Source organism: Neofelis nebulosa, chromosome 10 (genome assembly GCF_028018385.1).
Source record: "Neofelis nebulosa isolate mNeoNeb1 chromosome 10, mNeoNeb1.pri, whole genome shotgun sequence".
Taxonomy (NCBI): Eukaryota; Metazoa; Chordata; class Mammalia; order Carnivora; family Felidae; genus Neofelis; species Neofelis nebulosa.
This window is the reverse complement of record NC_080791.1, coordinates 59538203-59562067: the sequence shown is the minus strand read 5'-3', so window position 1 is coordinate 59562067 and position 23865 is coordinate 59538203. Positions and strand designations below refer to the sequence as shown.

General features: G+C 57.9%; 2 protein-coding genes and 1 long non-coding RNA gene across 6 annotated transcripts in view; 1 reads left to right on the top strand and 2 right to left on the bottom strand.

Moving 5' to 3' along the window:
- The window catches only part of LOC131487310 (uncharacterized), a 34040-nt gene extending 33130 nt beyond the window's left edge, over positions 1-910 (bottom strand). For 2 of the 3 annotated variants that reach the window (XR_009249705.1, XR_009249703.1), the window contains exon 1: positions 3-910. This is a non-coding gene — a long non-coding RNA (uncharacterized LOC131487310). The remainder of the gene's footprint in view (positions 1-2) is intronic. The other variant, XR_009249704.1, reaches the window with a different exon arrangement.
- Positions 911-958: 48 nt separating this feature from the next.
- On the top strand, positions 959-16293 carry INPPL1 (inositol polyphosphate phosphatase like 1). 2 transcript variants are annotated; one of them, XM_058687882.1, is made up of 29 exons: positions 959-1066; positions 1925-2342; positions 5177-5240; positions 5322-5472; positions 5706-5826; positions 6079-6219; positions 6462-6555; positions 6663-6752; positions 6935-7033; positions 7147-7297; positions 7385-7491; positions 7789-7891; positions 7976-8172; positions 8493-8610; positions 9442-9538; positions 9827-9965; positions 10086-10185; positions 10286-10374; positions 10668-10749; positions 10874-10963; positions 11517-11630; positions 11774-11862; positions 12323-12410; positions 12503-12658; positions 12902-12980; positions 13074-13214; positions 14307-14979; positions 15230-15363; positions 15468-16293. In XM_058687882.1, exons 2-29 carry the CDS (start codon positions 2146-2148, stop codon positions 15556-15558), a joined length of 3795 nt encoding a protein of 1264 aa, XP_058543865.1. In that variant the 5' UTR covers positions 959-1066; positions 1925-2145; the 3' UTR covers positions 15559-16293. The 2 variants fall into 2 exon arrangements, with proteins under 2 accessions (XP_058543865.1, XP_058543866.1); XM_058687883.1 differs by lacking the exon at positions 15230-15363.
- Positions 16294-16396: 103 nt separating this feature from the next.
- PHOX2A (paired like homeobox 2A) lies at positions 16397-21013 on the bottom strand. The gene is made up of 3 exons (XM_058687884.1): positions 20640-21013; positions 18283-18470; positions 16397-17372 (listed from the first exon to the last, which is right to left on the bottom strand). The coding sequence occupies exons 1-3, from the start codon at positions 20854-20856 to the stop codon at positions 16923-16925; spliced, it is 855 nt and encodes a 284-aa protein (XP_058543867.1). The 5' UTR covers positions 20857-21013; the 3' UTR covers positions 16397-16922.
- Between the last annotated feature and the right edge of the window lie 2852 nt (positions 21014-23865).

Genomic DNA, 23865 nt, shown 5'->3' with positions numbered 1-23865 from the left:
ACCTTCCCTCATTTCTAGAGCTGAGTGACGGGAAAAGTCGGGCAGTTTGGAGGATGACTTATGGGGTTCCTGGAGGGGTCTAGAGACACTGTTGGGTGTGGGGGGGCTGTCTCTTAGTCACTATATTTACCTAGTCGGGAAAGCCCCCACAGAGCCCATTCCGTATCCCAAGCTTTGGTCCCGCTGGGTTAAACAAATACTTATTGGAAATAGAGGAAGGAGCTTGTAGGGACTGACCCAGGCACAGGTTCAATTGAGCAAAGTGAAAGTTCTCTCCCAGGTTAAAGGGGATAGGCCGACGGTGGCTCAGGAGTTGGCAGCAGTGGGAGCCAGGATGGAGGCCTGCGCCTTTAAGGAGCCAAGGGGCGGAGGGGCGGGGCAGGAAGCGGACTCCCGGGAGACGCTGCCACCGGCTAGGTCTTTTTTGGGGGGAAGGGGCGGGCCAGACCCTCCATGGGCCCCGCCCCCTTTCCGGCGACCGTGTTCCCCCCACCCTCCCGCCAAGGGCGGGCGTCTGAGCGGGGGTGTCTGAACGTACCCGATAAGGGGAGCTCCCGGTTCGGCGTCCCGCCCACAAAGGCTCAAGTTTGTTGTCTTGGAGGGAGTAGCTGGGGCGGGGGCGGGTGCTAATAATACCCGTTCGTTCAGGCGCAGCGCTTTACAGTTTACACAGCTGTCACCTTCGTTACTCCTTAATTAATAATAAAAATAGCCGCTGTTCTGGAGCGCCTACTGGATGCCAGGCCCCGTGCCGAGAGCTTTACAAGCAGTCCCATTGAGTCGGCCAAATAACATTGCCCCCACTTTGCAGAGCGGGAAGGCGAGGCGCGGAGAGGTGCCGTGACTGGCCCGAGGTCACTCGGCGGGTCAGCGGCTCCAGGATCTGGGGGCCGGGGTAGGCGGGGCGCGGGTGCTACCCCCGGCTCCGCGGAGAGCCGCGGGGGCGGAGCGGCGGGCGGGGCGGAAGGCGAGGGGGGGTGCGGCGGCAGAGGATGGCCATCTTAAGTGGCCGTTGAGAGTCAAGGGCCGCTTCCCCCGGGAAAGGGGCATCGGAGCGGCCCAGGAGGTGGGGGTCTGCGCGCGGCGGCTGCGGTTCTGGGGAGAAGTCGGGAGCCCAGGGGTTTGAGGGAACTTTCTTCCAGAGGGCAGTTGGGGGTGCTGATCTCGGACTGCTGAACCCCTCAAGGCCCCGGCCTGCGTGTATGGGGGATGGTGCCAGGGAACTTGGCAGGGAGGGGGGAAGGGCTCTGCCCCGGCTGCGAGGGGCTGCCAGGGACTGTGCCCGGGGATTCGAGGACACTGGACCTTGTCTGAGGGTGTATGGGAGACCAGGTCTCAATGGGGGGAGGGGGGATTTACCCCCGCGGGATTTGTCGGGGGCTGGCCCCAGTGGAGTTTGAGGGTTCAGGTCTAAGAGGGGCCTAGATTTCACGGGAGTTGAAGGTCCAGGCCGCTCGGATAACGAGGATAAGGATGGGAAGAGGTTCATCTTGGATCCCTCGCGGGTTTTGGGAACTCGACCCTTTGAGGCTGCAAGGGGAGCTGAATGGAAAGGATTTGGGGTGGAATTAGACGATTATGGGAATTGGGGGTCATATCATTGCGATTACTAGAGACGGCTTATTTTCCGGAGAGGGGGCCGGGATCCAAAGTGTCCAGAAGCAGGGTGGGGGAACTTGACCTTCGTTGGGGGGATGGTTGGGGACTGGATCTCTAAGGGGTGGTGATGGCAGGGCAGGATCATTGTGGGTTTGGGGGAATCCTGAGGGAATGTGGGGGCCATCATCCCCGCGGGGAAGATGGTGGGGGTAGGGGCGGGCCGGGCCGTGGGCCGAGCGGAGGGGGAGGGGGCCGGCCGCCGGCTCAGCGCTGCGCTCCTGCCCCTCCCCCGCCGCCTCTGAACAAACTTTTCTTTCTCTTCAAGTTGAGGCCGGCGCTGCAGGCGGCGGCGGCGGCGGCGGCGGCGGCGGCGCGGCGAACAAGGCGGCCTGCGCGGCAGAGCGCGGAGCCCCAGACATCCAGCCCGGTCCGGTCCGCGGATCCTCAGGGCCCGGGCCCGGGCCCGCCCCCAGCCTCAGCCCCGAGCGTCCCGGGGCGGATGGCGCGGGGCGGTGGGCGCGGGAGGCGCTGAGCCCTACACGCGCCATGGCTTCGGCTTGCGGGGCGCCGTGCCTGGGGGGTGCGGGGCCCGGGAGCGCGCTGGGCAGCCCGGCCCCCGCCTGGTACCACCGCGACCTGAGCCGAGCTGCCGCCGAGGAGCTGCTGGCCCGGGCAGGCCGCGATGGCAGCTTCCTGGTCCGAGACAGCGAGAGCGTGGCGGGAGCTTTCGCGCTCTGTGTCCTGTGAGTGGGCTGGGGCTCCTGGCGGGCGGGGGCACGGCCCAGGTTCCTTGCATGTGCGCGGAGGGCCTGGGACAGTGGGACGTCTGCGCCCTCCACAGTGGGAGCTTTGGCTTCAAGCCGGGACTGAGGAAGGATGCAGGGGGCACTTCCTTCCTGCTGTGTCTGGGGACACTTTCTGGGGCAGGGAGGGCAGAGTATGTGGGGTCCTGTTAAACAGGGTGGCTGTAATAGGGAAAAATGCAGGGAGTCTCTGGCAGACCCCCTCAGGCACCCTCCAGGCAGGAGGGGCGGGAGGGAGTGAGGATGTGTGGATGTGTGTTCCGGGGTTATATGCAGTTCTGTTTATACAGGGATTGGGTGTTAAGAGCTGTAGGCATAGAGGGAGTTGAGGCCAGAGAGACTGATGGATATGTGAGGATGCCCAGCAGCTTCCTGTGCCGCCAGGACTGAAATTGGGACCTGCCTGGCCGTAGATGTCTGGGGCTGGTGGAGCAGAGTGGTGTTGAGAAAAGGGGATGTGAGGCTATATGGGGCCGTGTCATTATTTCATGAATCAATGGGCGCGTTCATGTGCCCTGGCTCTGGGCCCCAGTCCTGGGCATCCTGGCTGCCCTAGCCCTGAGCTATGGGTGCTGAATGTGGAGCCAGACTTGGCAGCTCCCTGAATGGATCTCATCCTGTGCCTGTACCCATCAGCTGTATGTGGCAGTGGTGTCGGGTGCGTTTGGTATGTTTGGAGCCTTCTCCCTGAGCTGTCTCCTGCACCCCGTGGTCTGATACTAGGTGGGCTCCTGTGGGCCTTGTTAGGATCTGGTAGTATTCCTCAGCCTCGTGAACCCTCCCAAACCCCTGTCGTTCTGTCCCTTACCCCTCTGTTCTCCTCACTTCTTTGGGGGTACATGGGCATAGGCCAGTGGTTCTCAGTTGAGGTTGATTTTACCCCTCAGGGACACTTGGCGATGTTTGGAGACATTTTTGGTTGTCACAAGTGGGATATAGTGCTACTGGCATCTAGTGGGTAAAAGCCAGTGATGCCACCACACATCCTAAAATGCACAGGATAGTCCCTCACAACAAAGAACTATGCAGTCCAAAATTTTAGTAGTGTTGGCGTTGAGAAACCCCGGCCTGGGCAGTGGACCTGAAGACGAAGAAGAAGGGGTCCCCTAAATCTCAGCTTATGCACCAAGTCTGACGTCCAGTAGGAGAGACTAACAAGGGACAGCTTCCGCAGATAAATATCACGGAGTCCTGCCTCCCAGCCCCCTCTGAGGCATATCCCCTAATTAGAGAGGGGAGGGAGGCAGGTGCTGGGTCAGCTGTTGAGTGGGAGGGGGACAGCTGGGCCTGTGTCTAGGGGAGGAACATTATTGTCCCAGGAGGGGAGAGCCCAGACTCCACTGCCAGGGGAGGAGATGGGTGGAGTGAGGGTCTGTCTGTGTCAGGGGCTTTGGCTTTGCCAGCTGACTCTGGCTCCTCCTTGCATCTCTGCAGCCCGGGGATGGGGGGAGGGGTCAGAAATGGGATAGAAGCCTGGGGGTAGGTGATGAGAAACATACTTGCTTACCTGTAGGTGGGTAACATTTCCGGACACACCCCTGCTCCAACAGGCACAGGCAATCTGACTGGCAGGTCGGGATACAGGCACTGGGCTCTGCCCTGGCTTTAAGTCCCAGCTCTGCCTTTTACTTAAAAGTGAGGCAAATCACTTTTCCTCTTTGAGCCTATTTCCTCTTCTGGAGAATGGAGTTGGTGCTCATATCTGTACCAAAATGTGAGGATTAAATGAGATCACATCTGTGGGGTGTTGAGTACCCAGCCTGTCATGCAGACAGGGCTCAGTTCATGGGTTGCTTATGTTATAAATACAGACCCACAGTCCACAAACCAGTGCACAAAGACACCCGCACAGAATGTTGCCCCGTCAGCATCCAGGAGAGTGCCCAAAGGGGGCTTACTTGAGGTGGGGGATGGACTGTGGCCAAGGTGTAGGGTCTCCTCAAACAGGCATTCGGTCCTCTGGTGCCAGTGTCCCCCTCCTGCCCAGCACACACATGGACCCGGGTGGCACTGTTGAGCAAGCTTACCTGAGGTATGGCTGCAAGAGAGAGTCTTTGCCCCCATTGAGTGTGGCCTGTGCTGCCCAGGCCTGGCTCAGCTGTCACCTGCTCAGCTGTTGCTGCCACCTGTCAGTACCCCTCTTGCCCCTCCTCAGTTTGGCACTCTTACAAGCCTGGGTCTGCCACAGGGGACCCCTTGGGTCATCCCAATTTCCTGGTATCTGGGGAAGGGGGACAGAAGCTGGGATACCCGCATACTCCCTAGCAAAAATGGCCCCTGACACACCCAGCTCCAGTAGAGACAGACACCAATGTAAACACAGACAGCAGGGACACACGTGTGTTAGCACATTGCCTATGCATGCAAACAGAGGTTACCAGGCTTCTGAGGACTCTTACTCTGGCGGGGGGCCAGAGCTGGTACCACAGCCCGAGGGGCTGTTTAGACAGCTGTGGAGGCCACAAAAGAGCTGCCTGTTGCTTCCCGGGCCCTGTGGTGGGTGTGGAGCCTATGTAGGTCTGGCTGGGGTGGGGGGGGGGGGGGATGCTGCTGGTCATTCCTGCTCTTGTTGGCAACACTAGCAGGCTAGAAGTAGACTGGCAGGCTAGAAGTAGACTGGCCTCATCATTAACCCTGTGTGGACTGAGTAAAGGATTTTAGGAAAACTAACCTGAGTGGGCTGGGGGCTGAGCCTGGTGGCAGGAGGAGAGGGTACCTTGGGGCTTAGACCCCAGCTTGGGGGCGACAGATTCTGACCCCTGCTTTGTCATCAGGTATCAGAAGCATGTGCATACATACAGAATTCTACCTGATGGAGAAGACTTCCTGGCCGTGCAGGTAGGAGCTTGGACCCCAACCCCTGACCTTGATTCCAGCCTGTGACTGGCTGATTTTTCTCCCACCCTTGCTTGCTCGCAGACCTCGCAGGGCGTGCCCGTGCGCCGCTTCCAGACCCTGGGCGAGCTCATCGGCCTGTATGCCCAGCCCAACCAGGGCCTTGTGTGCGCCCTGCTGCTCCCTGTGGAGCGGGAGCGAGAGCCAGACCCACCGGACGACCGTGATGCCTCAGGTGCTGCCTGCTGTGCCGTGTACATATGTCTTCTCTGTCCCTTCCCCAGACACCACCTGTTTTTTCCCATCACATCTTCTCAACCTGCCTGCCCTAAAGCCCCCTGCCCCTAACCATGATACCAGAGCCCTTTACCCCACCTCTGTGGAAGTCTCTGATAGCCACAGCATCCCCCCATACTTGAATGAGAATGGGGAGGCCCAAACAGCTGCCCCACTGACTCCTGTCCACAGATGGGGAGGATGAGAAGCCCCCACTGCCCCCGCGCTCTGGCTCCACCAGTATTTCTGCCCCCATGGGGCCTGGCAGCCCCCCAGCAGCCCCTGAGACTCCCACAACTCCAGCTGCTGAAAGGTAAGACCGCAACCCCCTACGCCGAACAGGAATTCCCTTTCTCCTCTGAGAACTTGTCCTCATCAAAGGTAGAGAGACCTTCCCAGCCCCCACTCCTCCCCCAGGGACCTTCATCCCATCTCAGCCCCAGAGGTAGACTCCCTGATCCATGGTGCTCCAATTGTTACCAGTACTATCTCCTCTAGGGATAGGGTGGCGGTGCTGGGACAGGGTCAGCAGATTCTTCACTGACTTTTTAACCCCTCCCTGAAGTGCTCCCAACGGGCTGAGTACTGTCTCGCACGAGTACCTGAAGGGTAGCTACGGACTGGACCTGGAGGCTGTGCGAGGTGGAGCCAGCAACCTGCCCCATCTTACCCGCACCCTGGCCACCTCCTGCCGGAGGCTGCACAGGTACCTGGGGCACCCAACACCATGCATGCAGCCTCTCCTCTGACCTGTCCTCGCCTGCCCCCTTGCTGCACAAATGCTCTGACCTCTGATCTCTGGCCCTGAACAGGGAGCCAGCTGTTGCCTCCTGACTTGTCCTCACCTGAACCCTCGTATCCTCATCGTAGAGGCTGAAGCTGCACACTCAGCCCCCCTTCCCCATACTTGGGTTGGGGTAGGGAGTTCTGACCTACTGTCTCCCCTAGTGAGGTGGACAAGGTCCTGTCAGGCCTGGAGATCCTGTCCAAGGTGTTTGACCAGCAGAGCTCTCCCATGGTGACCCGCCTTTTGCAGCAGCAGGTGGGATTGTGAGGAGACCTGTGGGGAAGGGGTTCATGTTCCGGGTTGGGTGGGGGACCTCCTGCGCGGTGGCCGCATGTTACAAACCTTATTCTTTCTCTGTGCAGAATCCACCACAGACTGGGGAGCAGGAACTAGAGAGCCTGGTGCTGAAGCTGTCCGTGTTAAAGGATTTCCTGTCAGGCATCCAGAAAAAGGTAGCCTTAACCCTGACCTCTGACCTGACCTAGCAGTCTCTGAGTATTTGCGTTGGCCTAACTGATCTCAACCCTGAATCTACAGTTTAGCATTGACCCCACATCAACTGTGTCCCCCCTGGCCCCAGCTTTCAGCATGTCCCCTGACCTTGCCCGCCCTTCCCTGCCCTTCCCCACTCCAGGCCCTGAAGGCCCTGCAGGACATGAGCTCCACAGCCCCGCCGGCCCCGCTGCAGCCATCCATACGTAAGGCCAAGACCATCCCCGTGCAGGCCTTTGAGGTACACGGAGGGGTGACAGGTGGGGCCTCATGGGCCAAAGAGCAGCTGGAGATGAAGGGGGTGTCACCTGCCCCGAGGTCTTTTCAGCAGCCTACACACCTCCTGACCTGCAGGTGAAGCTGGATGTGACCCTGGGTGACCTGACCAAGATTGGGAAGTCACAGAAGTTCACGCTGAGCGTGGATGTGGAGGGTGGGCGGCTGGTGCTGCTGCGGAGACAGCGGGACTCACAGGAGGACTGGACGACCTTCACACACGACCGCAGTGAGCCAGGGCGCAACCTGGGGTGGTGGGCAGGGTGGCCTCCAGGCCTTGGTGCACAGGCCAGTGTAACCATCCTCCATCCCCTAGTCCGCCAGCTCATTAAGTCCCAGCGTGTCCAGAACAAGCTGGGAGTTGTGTTTGAGAAGGAGAAGGATCGGACGCAGCGCAAGGACTTCATCTTTGTCAGTGCCCGGGTGAGTGGCATGTTGGGCTAGGCCCTGGGGGCTGCAGGGGTCCCCTGTGGGATGGGAAGAGAGGGAACACGTGATGTAGGCCGGTCATCCCTCTTGGCAGGAGTGGGTCTGACAGGGTAGAGAGTATGTGTACTGAAAACGGGTGGCCTGAGGGCAGAGTCAAATGGTCATTCAGTGAGCGTTTATTGAGTATCTGTTGTCTGCTTGAGTAGTGGATATTCAGTGAACTCACAGGCATGACCTCATGGGACCTACCACCTACCAGGGACCTCCCCTAACTAGTCGCTGTCCCCCCAGAAGCGGGAGGCCTTCTGCCAGCTGCTGCAGCTCATGAAGAACAAGCACTCGAAGCAAGATGAGCCCGACATGATCTCTGTCTTCATAGGCACCTGGAATATGGGTCAGGCCCAGGTTGGGGCTGGGATGGGAGAGAGGAATAGCCCCAGGTCAAGGGCCTGACCGCCCCCATCCCCTTCGCCTCCAGGAAGTGTACCACCTCCGAAAAACGTGACATCTTGGTTCACATCGAAGGGTCTAGGGAAAACCCTGGATGAAGTCACAGTGACCATACCCCATGACATCTATGTCTTTGGGACCCAGGAGAACTCGGTGGGCGACCGCGAGTGGCTGGACCTACTACGCGGGGGCCTCAAGGAGCTCACAGATCTGGATTACCGCCCGGTGAGGGGGTCATCTTGTCCAGTCCCCCTCCTCACACACCACCCCAAACTATCCTACTTCACCTCATGGGTGACCCTGGGGAGCACAAGTTGACTGGCTTTTCCCTTGGTCCCTGGGCATATCCTTTAGGAGGTCTAACCCGAGTCCTTCATGCTATGGGAATGTGCTGTGTTTCTCTCTGGCACCTCAGGAAAAAGGGGTAGTGGAGACCTTCCTATCCTATGACTGACAGAACAGTCTGTAGTGTAGGTGGGGGTGGGAGGGGAATGCGGACAGTGGCCCCGGTCCAGGGCCGGAGTGACCCCAAACCCTCTACCCAGATTGCCATGCAGTCACTGTGGAACATCAAGGTGGCTGTGCTGGTCAAGCCAGAGCACGAGAACCGAATCAGCCACGTCAGTACATCCAGCGTGAAGACTGGCATCGCCAACACCCTGGGTGAGCAGGGTGGGCAGGGTCCCTCTGTCCACGCCTCCTGCTTCCTCTCCAGCTCACAGTCTCCTCCTTTTGGTTGCTCCCAGCTTTCTTATATAGAGAGCCCTCCCCCCATTTTTTTTAAAGTGTGTTTATTTTGAGAGAGACAGTTAGCAGGAGGGAAGGGGGCAGGGCAGAGAGAGAACCCCAAGCAGGCTCTGTGCTGTCAGCATGGAGCCTGATGTAGGGCTCAAACTCATGAAATGTGAGATCATGACCTGAGCTGAAATCAAGAGTCAGAGGCTCAACCCACTGAGCCACCCGGCACCCCTATAGAGAGCCCTTTGTAAAGCATATTCATATTCTAAATCTCTTCCAGCACCACTAGGAAGGCAGGGCCAGGATAATTACCTCTATTTCATAGATGATAAAACTCAAAAAGACCCAAAAAACACTCAGGCCCAGAGTCGCTGAGTGACCTCTCCAAGGTCACACGACTAGTATGTGGAGGACCTGGCAGAGTGCCCAGGTCTCTTGGTTTGTGGTCCAGTGCTCCCTCAGCATAGATTCTGCTCAGAATCTGCAAGTCCTTTCAGCGTCACCTTTGGGATCCCCTGTGATCTCCAGGGGCCTTGTTCACACATGCAGAGAAACTCGGGCCATCCAGATGGACCGCGTGTGATCTGTGTGGCACCTCCAGGGAAGGAGGGGATGTGTTCAGGGGCCTGCCTGCCTCATAAGCCTCTGCGGGGGGGACTTGGGAGAACCTTCCCACTGCTGCTTCGAGGGGCAGAGGGGAGACTTGGGAGCCCTCTAGATGTGACACAGGCCTTCTTTTCTTGCTTGCCCTGACAGGAAACAAGGGGGCTGTGGGTGTCTCCTTCATGTTTAATGGCACCTCATTTGGCTTTGTGAATTGCCACCTTACCTCGGGAAATGAGAAAACTGCCCGGTGAGGGGGGCACCTCCCCAAGTCTTTACCCTCATTCCCTATTCGCCTGAGACCTATTCCCTTTCCCATATCCCAGTCCATGACCCACCTACCTCCCTGTCCCCAGAGAGCCCCTTCTCCCTTGTCCAAACCCGAGACTGCTGTCTGTTCCTGACCTTGATCTTGTTCCCAGCTATTTCCTCTGTCCCCAGGCACCCTGAGCCCTACCCTGTACCTGACCCCAGAGACTTACCTTTCTGCCAGTCCCTGGCTTGTGACCCTGGAGGCCTCCCCCCACCCCCACCATAGGCGGAACCAGAACTACCTGGACATCCTGCGGCTGCTCTCACTAGGTGACCGACAGCTCAGTGCCTTTGACATCTCTCTGCGTTTCACTCACCTCTTCTGGTTTGGGGACCTCAACTACCGCCTGGACATGGATATCCAGGTGCAAACAGGGCCAGTGGTGACTGGTAGGGGAGCTGGGCTGGGGGGCCAGTTGGGATCCTACCTCTGACTCTGGCTGTGGCTCAAGAGGGAGTTTTCAGTCTTTGTGTCCTCACCACAGGAGATCCTCAACTACATCAGCAGGAAGGAGTTTGAGCCCCTGCTCAGAGTGGACCAGCTCAACTTGGAGCGTGAGAAACACAAGGTCTTTCTTCGATTCAGTGAGTGTGGGCCTGTCAGGAGGTCTCTAAGGGATGGGGCCTTTACGATACTCCTGGGTCTTCAGGGCCCTGATCCATACTTGTTCCCTGCCTTTCCTAGGTGAGGAGGAGATCTCCTTCCCACCCACCTACCGCTATGAGCGGGGTTCCCGGGACACGTATGCCTGGCACAAGCAGAAGCCAACTGGGGTGAGTGAAGGGAACGAGGCAGGTTTGGGGGCGGAGTGCTTGGGAGATTCCCCTGGCCTGCAGTGAATCAAGGGTACATGTCTGGTCAAGGGTCTGGGCAGTTACTATTCCAGCTTCTGTGGTTCCTCTGAGGCCTTAGGGGTGATCCTGAGTGTTACAAGGACCCAAGAAGGGAGGTAGGCACGGGGGCCTGGTGTGGTGGGAGCATAGGGCCTCATCAGCTCTGCTGGGTGGGGCTCATGCTGAGCAACCCCAGCTATTGAACCTGACCATGCTGCCATCTCCTGCCCCAGGTCCGGACCAATGTGCCTTCATGGTGTGACCGGATTCTCTGGAAATCCTACCCTGAGACCCACATCATCTGCAATTCCTATGGTCAGAGTTTCCTGGACAGGGTGATGGGCAGTCCTGGGTGGTCACTGTCCTGACACTGCCCTAGCTTTGGGAAGTGGGAACGGAGAATAAAGAGCTTGCCCCTGAGCTCCCATTCCTATCCCAGGTTGCACTGATGACATCGTCACCAGCGACCACTCCCCTGTGTTTGGGACATTTGAGGTTGGAGTTACCTCTCAGTTCATCTCTAAGAAAGGTGACTATTCTGGATGTGCTTGTGGGTGGATAGGCACTGGTGGTGGCCTGGGGATGTGCATAGGTTTGAATATATCTGTGCGTGTGTTTGTGTGTATACACGGACATGCGGTAATGTTTCTGAATGTGTGCTGTGTGAGGGTGTCTGTGCCTGGGGCATCATGAGAAGTACATGTCCATGAGTGTGTGTATGTGTGTGAGTATAAACGTGCACGTGTATCTGTATTTGCCTGGAACCACATGTGTACCGCTGAGTGTGCCTGGTAGTGTGGGGGATTGTTGGCAGGCCATCCCTGCAGCCATTCTCATCCTCCAGCCCTTCCTTAGATGGTCTCTCATCCTTGGGTTGTCTGTTTGCCCTGGTCCATGGTCTGGGCTTTGGGGTCTCCCCATTGGTTGCTGGGGATTGGGGAGGCCCCTCCTGGCCTTCCTTCCTGGGACCTCCCTTACTGCTCTGCCATGACCCCTGATTTCTTTCCAGGGCTCAGTCTCTGTCCTGTTCCTCCTGTCACCCTCTCAGCCCTCCTGACTGCCTTCTTCCCTTTACCCCTCAGGTCTCTCAAAGACTTCGGACCAGGCCTACATTGAGTTTGAGAGCATTGAGGCCATTGTGAAGACAGCCAGCCGCACCAAGTTCTTCATTGAATTCTATTCCACCTGCCTGGAGGGTCAGAGGGGGGCCCCGGGCTGGGTGTGGCCTGAGAGGGATGGGGAGCCAGAGGTGCCCAGACACCTTGGATATCCCCCTTGGATAGTGGGAAGGGAAGCCGGGAGGTGGCACTCAGTCGGGTATTCCCCACCCTCACCCCAGAGTACAAGAAGAGCTTTGAGAATGATGCCCAGAGCAGTGACAACATCAACTTCCTCAAGGTGCAGTGGTCTTCACGCCAGCTGCCTACGGTGAGGCTTTTGTCAGGGCCTGGGCTTGTAGGTGAGGGCATAGGGAGAGGTGCAGTGGAGCATGTCCATGTATGTACGTGCACATGGGTGTGCGTGCATGCATGTGTATGTGCATGTGTGTGCTGGGGGCTGGGCATGAATGAGGATGAGGGCATTTGCTTTCTTTGAGGGGTGTGGGACCAAGTTGTAGGTTCATTTATTTGTTCACAAAAGCTTTTCGAGTTTCTGCTAAATGTCAGGTCCCGTGTTAGCCATTGAGGATGCGGAAAATTAATTACGATGCTGTTAAATGTTATGAAGGGCCCATGTGGGGCTGTGTCCTCTGTGTTAAGGATTTGGGATTTTTCCCTAGTAGATGAGTGGTAGTGAGCATGGACGAGCCTAAGGGTAGGGATGAGTGGTGTCGGGTAGGAGGGGATGGTTGGGGCTTTGTTCCTCACTGGGTCTCTCTGCTCCTTAGCTCAAGCCAATTCTGGCTGACATCGAGTACCTGCAGGACCAGCACCTCCTGCTCACGGTCAAATCCATGGATGGCTACGAATCCTATGGTGAGGGGTGAGGGGTGCCAAGGGGCACAGAAAGCCAAACAGAGACCTAGAAAGGTTTGGCAATCTGCTGGTCTACCCCATCTGCCCTTCAGGGGAGTGTGTGGTGGCACTCAAGTCCATGATTGGCAGCACAGCACAGCAGTTCCTGACCTTCCTGTCCCACCGTGGCGAGGAGACAGGCAACATCCGTGGCTCCATGAAGGTGCGGGTGCCCACAGAGCGCCTGGGCACCCGTGAGCGACTCTACGGTGGGGGCTCCACTGGGAGGGATATGGGGCATGAGATGGGGTGGTGTGGGCAGGTCTCGGAAAGGAGAACCGAGGGTGTGGGGAGAGCATGTTAGAATCCCTGGAATATTTGGAAGTTCTGCAGCCATGGTTGGGAGTGGGCCTGCCCTGAGGAGTAGCTGGAAAGAGGCTGGTAGGCCCAGTGGGTATCTAGGGTCTAGGACCCCAGGTCCTCTCTGAGTCTCTTTTCTCTTCCTCCCCCAGAGTGGATCAGCATTGATAAGGACGAGGCAGGAGCAAAGAGCAAAGCCCCCTCTGTGTCTCGAGGCAGCCAGGATCCCAGGTGAGCTGGGGTTGTGCTGGGTGTCCCATGAAGGGGTACCCGGGGGCTTTGGGACAGCCTCTACAGCATCTCCTCCCTATACACCCCCGGCAGGTCAGGGAACCGCAAGCCAGCCCCTGCAGAGGCCTCCTGCCCACTGTCCAGGTTATTCGAAGAACCAGAGAAACCACCACCAACTGGGAGGCCCCCAGCCCCACCTCGAGCTGCTCCCCGGGAGGAGCCCTTGACCTCCAGGTGAGAGAAGGAACCTGTTATCCCCCCACTTTAACTATTGCTATGTTTGGTTCTCACGGCCAGCCTGGGGATCATTTGCTGCTTGAGTGTTCTGACGCCCCATGGCTGGGAGTGCCAGGGCTCTACACCTGTGGCCACTCTGGCCAGCCAATCCCCTCTTCGGTGTGGCTCTCTGAATCCAAAGGAGCACAGTGAGCCTTTCCTCCCCATTCTGCCTTAAAAAATAGAATTAGAAGTTGTTTTTGCAATAGTTCCTTCCATGTAAACAGATTTAGCTTGAGCTTTCTGTTTGGCTTCAGCCTGGGATTTCCCTCGGTGCATACTATGGGACCACAGTCCTACAAGATGCCCTATTGGAAATGGGTTTGGGAAACGGTTCTTGCTAGATTCTTTTCTTAGATAGTCCAGTGCACACTAGTGTTCGCAAAAGCTCTGAGCATGTGGACAGGAAGGAAACTGTTTTTCAACTCTGTTGAATATAGTTTCCCAAACTTAATGTGCTAGGAAACTTCTTTTCCACACAGTAACTATTAATACCCTGGGGAACTAGTATTCTGTGGCTCATACTCTTGGAAAGTGAGGCTTACTTTCTAATTATATCCAGCTGTCGATTGAACTTCAATAAAAGCTGCTAGGTACGGTTTGGTGCTTTTTCACTCATCTTCACCTGTTATCAGTCGCCTTGGTTTTATCCTCAGGCTTGAGTAAAACTAACCTGAATCCCTGGGTAAGATTCCTCAGTAGATTGGCCTCAGATGCCTCCAGAGGCTTTCAAATTCTGGCTGATCATTCCCATTAAAGGCCTTCATTGCCTTGACTTCTGGCACCTGTTTGCACTGATTTACGCTCTGAGAATTTTAGCAAGTAAGGCTAGGAAGTTTAGGGATTATCTGTTCAACTGCCATGTCTCCTTGACTTTAGAGATGAAGACCAGAGGGCCAGAGAGGGAAAGCAATGTGCTCAAGGTCTCATGCAATTCTAGGACCAGGGACTCTTATCTCCTGACTCCCAGTCCAGTTCTCCTTCCACTGCACCCATTGCCTTCACTTTGGTCTCTGGGTCCTGACTTAATTATCCTGCTCCCAAATGCAGGTTGAAGGCAGAGGGGGCTCCAGAGCCGGAAGGGGTGGTGGCCCCCCCACCCAAGAACAGCTTCAATAACCCTGCCTACTACGTCCTTGAAGGGGTCCCACACCAGCTGCTGCCCCCGGAGCCACCCTCGCCTGCCAGGACCCCTGTCCCACCTGCCACCAAGAACAAAGTGGCCATCACAGTGCCTGCTCCACAGCTTGGGCGCCACCGGCCCCCCCGTGTGGGAGAGGGGAGCTCATCAGATGAGGAGTCTGGGGGCACACTGCCCCCTCCAGACTTTCCACCACCACCACTGCCAGACTCGGCCATCTTCCTGCCCCCCAGCCTGGACCCTTTGACAGGGCCAGTGGTCAGGGGCCGCAGTGGGGGTGAGGCCCGTGGCCCACCACCTCCCAAGGCCCATCCAAGACCCCCACTACCCCCAGGCCCCTCACCTACCAGCACTTTCCTGGGGGAGGTAGCCAGTGGGGACGATCGTTCCTGCTCAGTGCTGCAGATGGCCAAGACGCTGAGTGAGGTGGACTATGCTCCTGCTGGGCCTGGCCGCTCAGTGCTTCTGCCAGGCCCCCTGGAGCTGCAGCCACCCCGAGGACTGCCCTCAGACTATGGCCGGCCTCTCAGCTTCCCTCCACCTCGCATCAGAGAGAGCATCCAGGAGGACCTGGCAGAGGAGGTGTGTGGACGAGGGGTGGCTGTCTGTGTGTACCTGAGGTGGTATCTTCTTCCTTCACCATTCAGCACTTAGTAGTGTCCCCTCTGCCCTGAGCTGGGCACTGGAGAGTTTGGGGGAGGGGAGGGGAACACTTCAATCAGCCCTAGTTCTTGCCTCCTTCCCGAGAGCACGTGGTAGAAAGTGGCTGTCTGCAGGTGCTTCTCTGTGTGGGTACCTTCAGTGCTCCCCCTGACGTGCCCTATTCCCTCAGGCTCCGTGCCCGCAGGGCGGGCGGGCCAGCGGGCTGGGCGAGGCGGGCATGGGCGCCTGGCTGCGGGCCATCGGTTTGGAGCGCTATGAGGAGGGCCTGGTGCACAATGGCTGGGACGACCTGGAGTTTCTCAGGTGGGGGCGGGGCTGGAGGCGGATGGGTGGGTCTGACCCCTGGGGCGGAGCTACGGGCCCTCAAGACCACTTCGCGGATCTCCCAGCCTATCTTACCCCTACAGCGACATCACCGAGGAGGACCTGGAGGAGGCCGGGGTGCAGGACCCGGCTCACAAGCGCCTCCTTCTGGACACCCTGCAGCTCAGCAAGTGATAGCGGTGGCACTGCGAATCTGCGAACTCAGCGCCCCTCCCCGCCCCTACTAAGGCCCAGCCTTAGCCCCAAAGTTGAAAATTATGAGGGGTGGGGCAGTACCTCTCTGCCTATTTATTGGGGATCTGCGTTCCCCACTGCCCAATCATGTTGGAATGCCCTAATTAGGACATCCTGCCCTTCACCTTTTACAGCAGAGTCAGTTGCCCTAATTACCAAGGATTTTGGTTATTCTGGTGCTGACCTCCCTTTCTGGACCCCTACTCCCAGTCCCGGGGGTGCCTGTAGGGTCCATTTGGGTACGTCTGGGCCCCCACTTCACCGCGGTTTCTGCTGCCCTCTATCTGGCCTTGAACCACAGTGGGGCGTTCTCAGCTAGGACCTCTCCCAACCCCAACTCTGGGGGTGTCCGTCCGGAAATGAAGGAATAGCCCAAGGACTGGGCTGGGGTTTATTTAAGCTTTTCTGCGTGGGTTTAGGGAGGGCAGGCACTTTAATATTGGGGCCGGTTGGGGGTGGGGAGAAGAATCTTGGGCCATAAAGTGCTAGTTTGCTTAGTTCTCACTGTCTCCTGGTCTATACCACCATGGGGTGCGGATGCGTGGCAGCAGTGGCTTCCTCGCTGGTTGCAAGGGGGACCGTCTCTTGCAGGCAGCGTAGCCCCATCCTGAGTACTCAGAAGGGTTGCCAGCGTGATGTCTTCAATAAATTAAGTTTTATTTGGATTGAGCAAAACTCACCTCAATAAATTACAAGTTTTTCAAGGAAAAGAACAACAACAACCAAAAAAAAAAAAAAAAAATCAGGAAAGAGGTAACCCCTCTGTCCCGATGCCCTGGCAGCCAGCCCCTCTGCTCTGAACCGGCCTAACCTCTGCGCCAGACCGGCTGGGAATGGGAGGGGACAAATTGGCAGTGGGACCCTTCAGGCGGCTCATTATCCCAACGACGACCAGAACGGGTGGGGTCAGTGTGGGTTGACCCAGGGGCTAGAGCAGCAGGCTGGTGGCTAAGTGACCCAGCCAGCTGCAGAGCTAGGCTGTTACTGAACTTGAGGACCCTCACATTCCAGCGCTGTTATTTCATCCCGGTTCCACAGAAAACCAAGCTGGAATTGGGGAGGGGAGGGGTGGCGGCCCCAGTGAAAAGCACCCCGCTCTGCTGGGTAGGGTAGGTGAGGAGGAGAGTGTCTCTGACTTGATCTCTCTCCAAAGCTGGGGAGGGCACACCTACGGGTCAGACATGGTAGGGGTAGGGACGGATGGGCACTTCAGGCGGGCGCCCGAATGGGGAGGGATTCTGTCAGGTCCTGGAGGGGCAAGGACGTCTCTGGGGGGCAGGCCCGGAGCCTCCAGAGTCCGGCGGCTAGAAGAGATTGGTCTTCAGGGCCGGCCCAGGCTTCCGGTGGAAGGAGGACAGAACCCCCGAGAAGGGCCCCGGCCCGGGTTCCGCCGGCTGCCAGGCCTTAAGCAGCTCCGCCGCGCCCGCGCCCGGCCCGCCGCCCCCGCCGCCCGCCACGCCGGCCCACAAGGGGCCCTTGAGCGGCTGTGGCCCGGGGCCAGGGCCGGGCCCGGAGCCCAGGGCGGCAGGCAGCGGGCTGGGGCTCAGACGCGGGCTGGCCAGGCCGGGGGCGGGCGGCGGCGGCAGCGACGCGGTGCTGTCGGGCGTAGGGCTGCACGTGGACTCCTTGGAGTCGTCGTCCTCGGACGAGCAGCGCGCCTCGCCCTTTTTGGCGCCCGCCGCGCCCGCCGCACCCTTGGCGCTGGCGGCACGCTCCTGTTTGCGGAACTTGGCCCGGCGGTTCTGGAACCAGACCTGCGGGCACAGGGGCCGGTCAGGCCGAGGCCGCAAGGCGCGGGTGAGCCCTCAGTCCAGAAGGGACCGGATCAGGATTATTGCCAGCTTTCTGAGCGTTGGCCCCTCGGCCCTCCACTTGACCCGTTGCCCTCCTCACCTCTCTGTTCACCTCTTCTCCTCCACTTGCCCTTTCCTTCCAGGTCTTCCCCCTTGGGATCTGCTCACCCGCGGACCCAGTGTTCTTGGTCTCGGGGACTCCGCCTTCGCTCCCCTCATCACCCAAAGCCCTGCCCCGAAGTCCTTCCTACACGAAGCTCCAGGAATTTCCACCTGGGGTGTCCAACGGCGGTTGAGAACGGGTTGGGGCACAGGGGAAACCTTTTGTTCAGGGTCTCCAGTAAGGGCACCAGCTCAACCTCTGTACTGGATTTCTGAGATAGACAACAGAATCTACCCTGGCCTGGCTCTCCTGGGCCCTGTGCCTGCCCAGAGCCCGGGATTTCCCGGCTCGGGGATTTCACAGCTGCAGACCTGGGGAGGGGACGTGGAGGAGCTCACTGGCTTTCCCGTATTCGTCTGCCTCACTTGGCACTGAAGCCTCCCCGGGCTCCCGCTCTACCCACTCGGCCTCCTTCCAGGATTCCGCATGCCTGTCCCTGCTAGGGAGACTGAGGGGGAAATCTGGGGGGCTGAACACGCAGATCTCCCTAGGGCCTCAGGTCTGCCGAGTCCTGGCCCCCTCGCCTACCGCAGCTGCCCATCCTCTCCTTCCCAACCACCCCCAGACCGCGCCCTAGCTCCTGGTCCCAGCTCTCCGCCCCCAGGCTGCACCTGCCTGCCACTCTGTCCCGTGGCCCCCAGGTGCCGGGCACTGACTTCCCACCCCCTGACACGCGCACACTCCCGTTTACACACGCAAAACACGCACCTGCACGCGAGCCTCCGTGAGGTCGATCTTGAGCGCCAGCTCCTCACGCGTGTAAATGTCGGGGTAGTGAGTTTCTGCGAAGACGCGCTCCAGCTCTTTGAGCTGCGCGCTCGTGAACGTGGTGCGGATGCGCCGCTGCTTGCGCTTCTCATGCAGGCCCGACGGCTCCGGGAAGAACTTGTAGGGCACTAGGGGTGTGTGCAGGAAGGGGGAGCAAAGAGGGTGAAGGTGTGAGGGGCAGAGCTCAGCCGGCTGTGTCCTGCCCCTGAGATCGCTCGCGGTCCCTGCCCCTTCCCTGGCCCCTCGGCTTCCTCCTTTCAGTCTCCAATTGAGCCTCTTCCCTACCGTTCAGTGGAGCTGGCAGGAATGAAGACGGACAGGGCGCAGGTAGACATGGGGCCCAAGAGCAGAGGAGAAGGAACCAGGATCTGATCCTCAGGTCAAGACCGCTGACCTGGCCTCACCCACCGCCTTGTTCCCTAATCTCCCTCCAGTCCACTTGCCCCTCCGACCTCCGCTTGGGTGTTTCTGCCTTGGTCAGTCTGCCGGTTTGGTTTCAGGCTGTGCCATGTCCACCTTAACCTTGGCTGTCACGTCTTATCAGTATCGTGAGTCTTCCCAGTACCAGTTCTGGACCTGGCTGGGCGACCGAGACTCCCTGGCCTGGGTCTACTTTCAGCCCTGCCTGTGTACACTCTGCCATGTAGGGACTTGGCCCCCTCTACCCTGCCATTTCTCTTCTCCTAGGCTTCATTTTCTCATCCCCCTCTCATGCCTCATTTTCCTCCAGATGTTGGTCCCCCTCTCCTCTTCCTCATCTCTCTCCATCCGCATCTCTCTTCAGCTTTCCCCTTCTGAACCATTCTTCTCTTTGTGGCCATTGAGAAGAGTCCGTGTTTCTCCCCACCCAGGTTCCTTCACCTTCTTCTTGCCCTTCTCATTCCTCCCAGGCACCTCTGTGTCCCAACTCCCCCACAGCCAGCCCTACCCCTCTCCCTCATTTTCTTCCCATCCTTGTCTCCCATTTACCCCATCCCAATCCCCATTGCCCCACAGCCAGTGTTGCTGACACTGTCTCCTCATCCCTGTCTCCAAGCCCTGCTTAGGTGTCCATATCCTTTAGGGGTCCCTAATATCCTTCATCTTTGTCCTATGTCCCTAGTTCTCTATCTCCCCCCTAATCCTTGTCTCTAACACCCCATTCCTATCCCATCTTCCTCACCTCTGTTGCCAGTCTTCCTTGGTTCCCATCTCCCATAATTCCTGTCCCCATCACCTAGTTCTTATCTCTATCTCCCCAGCCCTGGGTCCCCATTTCTCCCATGGTCCCCAATCTTCCCGTCTTTGCTCACACTTCTCTGTATCTGTCCTCAACTCCCCATCTCAGAACTCCATCTCTCTCGGGCCCATATCCCCATTTCCTGACTGTATCTCCCCAATCCTTATCCTCATCTGGCCCAGACTACCCAATCTCCCCATCCTTGTTCCAGTGTTTGCCTCCATCTTGCTGGTTTTCATTTCTCCAAATCTAGGTTCCTATCGCACCATCCCTCACCACCCTTCAGGCCCCAATCTTCTACTTGGGTCCCAGTGGTGTTCTCAGGAAGGAAGGAGATAAGGACATTGGGTGGGGCAGCTTGGACTCTAACCGTGAGATGGGGATGGCTGAGAGGCTCTATGAGGTTGAGGGTTCAGATGGGGACTTGAATCAAGAGGCTTGGAAGTGGTGGGGGCTGCCTCTGGGTTCTGCAGGACTCTAGCTGGGAGAGGCCCCAGGGGGAACGAAAGTGGCTTAACTCTTTTCTTCTGGCAACAGAACGGGATTCAGTGGTGCAAGAGGGTCAGGACACAGGCAGGATGGGTTCAAAACCAAGCAGGAGGGGCTTGATGATGCTGGGGCTCTAGGAAGGTTTCCATGTGGGCAGCTCAGCTGCTGCAGGAGCCCTTGCTGGGGGTCAGACATGAAGTGGGGTGGGGATAAGGATGGGATCTGATTGGATTGAGCCGGAGTATCTTCTAAGGATACGGGGATGGAGAGGTTTGGTGGTAAGTCTTTGCAGGTGGGGACAAGTGGACCTGGTGAGGGGTCTGGGGCTGCACCAGGGATCTCTTTCCCTGACCTAAAGAGCACAGGATAGGGATTTGGCAGTGAGAAAGAGGAAGGGGAAGGATGAGAGGGTGGGGCTCAACTCTGTCTAGGGGAACCCCATCTTACAGGGAGGCTGGGGTTCCCGCGGGGTGTTGGAGGACAAGGATGGTGGCAGCTGTGGGGGACAGTCGCAGTCACCTGCCACATAGACCAGGGGCTGGGGTTTCCGCAGGATTTGGAGGGAGGGTTGGGCCGGGGCTGGGCTCACCTGCCGAGTAGGGCGCGGGCTGGTGGTCGCGTAGAGCGCCAAGCGCGCAGTTGGAAGAGCCGAGCGCGGGGCAGGGCGGACCAGCCGCAGGGAAGGCGGGTCGCAGGGGGCTGTACTGGAAGCCGCCGGGCTGGCTGCAGGCGCCGAAATCGCCGTAGGCGGACGCCTCCATGGCCGCCACGCACGAGTCGTACGAATTGAGGTAGGAGTAGTCCATCGGCCCGGGGGTCGGGGTCGGGGGCCGGACCGGGCCGGGTCGGGTTGGGGTTGGGGTCCGGGTCCCGGGCCGGGTGGGGGTCGGGATAAGGGTTCGAGCGCCTGGCGCCGAGGACCCGAGGCCGGCTCTGAGCGCCCGCGAGTCCGCCCGCCCCGTCGCGGCCACCCTCCGCCCGGGTGCAATGCAAGTGCAGCCAGACCGGGCCCGCGCGCCTTTTAACGCTCAGGACCCCGCGGAGGGAGCGGGGCGGGGCGAGCTCCGTGGGGCGGGGCCTGGGCCTCCCAGGCCCCACCCCCAGCCACACCAGACCCCCACCCCAAAGGGTCCCCGCCGCCCTCCTTGGGCTCCCGAGGTGCAGGGAGGGGTGGCGCGGGGACCGATCCCTAGAGTCCCCATCGGGCCCCAATCTGGACCAGACCTTCGCTCGCTACGCATAGTGCCAGGCTGGAGGGTCCCAACCCCTTTCCTCGGCCTCCCCACCTGCGGCCCAGCAGAAGGGAGGGGAAATAGGCCTGGCGGCGCTCATGTGAAGAAGTTAATTTAATTCGTCCCGATAACCGAGTTATTCTGATCCAGCCCCTCGGCTCCGCCCCCAGCGAGGTCCCCATCCCGGCGGGGACCACGGAGGCAGCCCAGGAGGGGGATGGAGACACGGACAAGGAAGAGACGGAGCCTGGAATAGGGACGTGGATGAAGAGAGGACACAGGGAGAGAAAGGGACAGAAACGTGATGGAGAAAGGGACAAGAGCGATACAAGTACACAGATGGAGACAAGGATGAGACATGGACCAGAGAGAGATTGGAGATGGGGCCAAGGAGGTGCACAGGGGCAGAGATGGAGACAGAGCTGAAGTGCATACAAGAGAAAAGCAGGGATGGAGATGTGGATGAGGCAGAAACAGAAAGAACAAAGATAAGAAAGAGACAGAGAGGGAATGGAGAAAGAGAATGAGGAGACAGAGAAGGCACCCGCATGAGATGTGGACGGAATCAGGGATTGAGATGGAGATCAGGAGAGAGAGGAGACAAAACAGGGCAGGGACAGTGAAACACACACACGGAGGGATAGTCTCAGAGAGACAAGGCCAGAGACAGGGAGAGGAGGAACAGAGGCTGAGAGAAAGAGCTTTTGGAGAGCTGAGACCCACAGCGGGATCACCCAGAGGGTGGTAGGATTCTGGTGGAGGGGCCACGGGAGGCTGCTGAGGGGGAGGGTTGCTGCAGCCGATAGCCCTCTATCCTGACTTGGCCACAAAACCGTGCCCTGTACCTTCAGGCCAGCCTGCCTCTCCCCTCTAGTTCCCCAGCTCTGTCTTCCCTGTGTGCCTCCACACAGTGTGACTCGCTGGTCCTCAGCACCGTCCGCAAAGACTGTTTGCGATGAATGTCAGGATCAGGAGTAACTGAGTGACCCCCACACTTTCCCTAAGCCTCTTAACCCCCCCCCCCTTTTCTTCACCAGGAAAACCACTTAGACTCTTTCTGGAGCTGGTCACAGACCTAGCCCTCAGCAGATTCAGACACAGACCTTCACACTGTGGGAAAACCAACACAGACTCCCTTCTAGAACAGAAGAGAAAAGCTTTTTGCCTTGGCAGCTTACCTGAGGTGGATTGGACAGCCTCCTCACCCAGCCCTCGGCCTCCTCCAGCCAAATCTTGGTAGGTCCTACAGATGGGGGACTGAAGACCCAGAAGAAGGCCAGGGGAGGGTGGCACCTTATTACCAAAGTCCTTGCAGGATGAGAGAAGGACTCTGGGAATATCTTCTCCCAATTTACCAACTTAGTGGGGAACGTGACTATCCTCAGGTCACCCACTTCCCTGGCCACCAGTTCTTTGCTTCACACAAGGACCACCTATCTCCAATTTTTGTAACTGCTCCATGCCACAGGGGTTTTTTTGAAGTGTTTTCTCTAATTACTTTTTAGATATAAACTTCTAAAACTGGCAGCAAAATTGCTTCAAAAGTCCTCCCCACTGGTGTGTGAAGCGTACTGCTCACCTGTGACACATCCTCCACAGGAAGCCTAAGGGATCTCAGAATTGAGAAATCAGAGGTGCTCTCCTTAGACCTATTATGGCTCTCCATTGCCCTCATGATCAAATCCAAGCCCTCATTCTGGTCACAGTGTCCTCTGTACCAGTGCTCCAGCCTACCTCTACCTCACCTTGGCTTTCTTTGAAGCCCTCACACATTGATCTTTTAGTTCATACTGTTCTCTCTAGCTGGAATGTTCATTCCACTACCCCCTCCCCCATCCAACTCCCCCTTACCTCCCCAAAACACCCAAACCTGGTGGGTTCTTGTTTATCCATCTGGTCTCAACTTGGACATTATTGTTTCCTGGAAGCCTTCTGTGATACTCCTAGACTATGTTGAGTGTCCCATAGTACCTCCCTCTCTTTTGGTTACTCATGTTACCAATATTCACAATAAAGTGCAATGTCTCAGGACAGAACTGTTACCTCCCAGTTCTACCACTGTCGAGCTCATCATTCTGTACATCACAGGTCTTCTCATGTCTGCCTGTTGAGTTAAGGAAAGCTAAGCTGGAATCTTTGTGTTGGGGAATCCCACCCTTATTTCTGGGGAAGGAATCCTCATCCCCTGATTCTTACTCCCCACTCACCGGAAAGGGATCATCCTCCCCTTTTCATACCCTCATTCTGCAGGGACAGGAAACTTCCTTCTGCTGAGCCACCCTTCTGCCTGCAAGAAAGTTCTCCCTCGTCTGAGGAATTTGCAGGGGGCCTGATCCCTTCTCCAATGACAAAGCTGAAGCAAAAGAACAATTGAAGCTTGTAGGCAGGGACAAATAGAGATCTGAGGAGAGGCAAAGAGCTTCTGGTTCCAGTTTTCTCAGAGACCATGATCCATCCCTATCATTTCTACAGCTTGGGTTTGATCATTGAGCCAATAAAGTCTCCTCTCTGTCTACACCTACTTTAAGTTGGGCTTCTGATACCTGCAGTCAAAAGTTCTGACCAATATAATCTCTGAGTGCT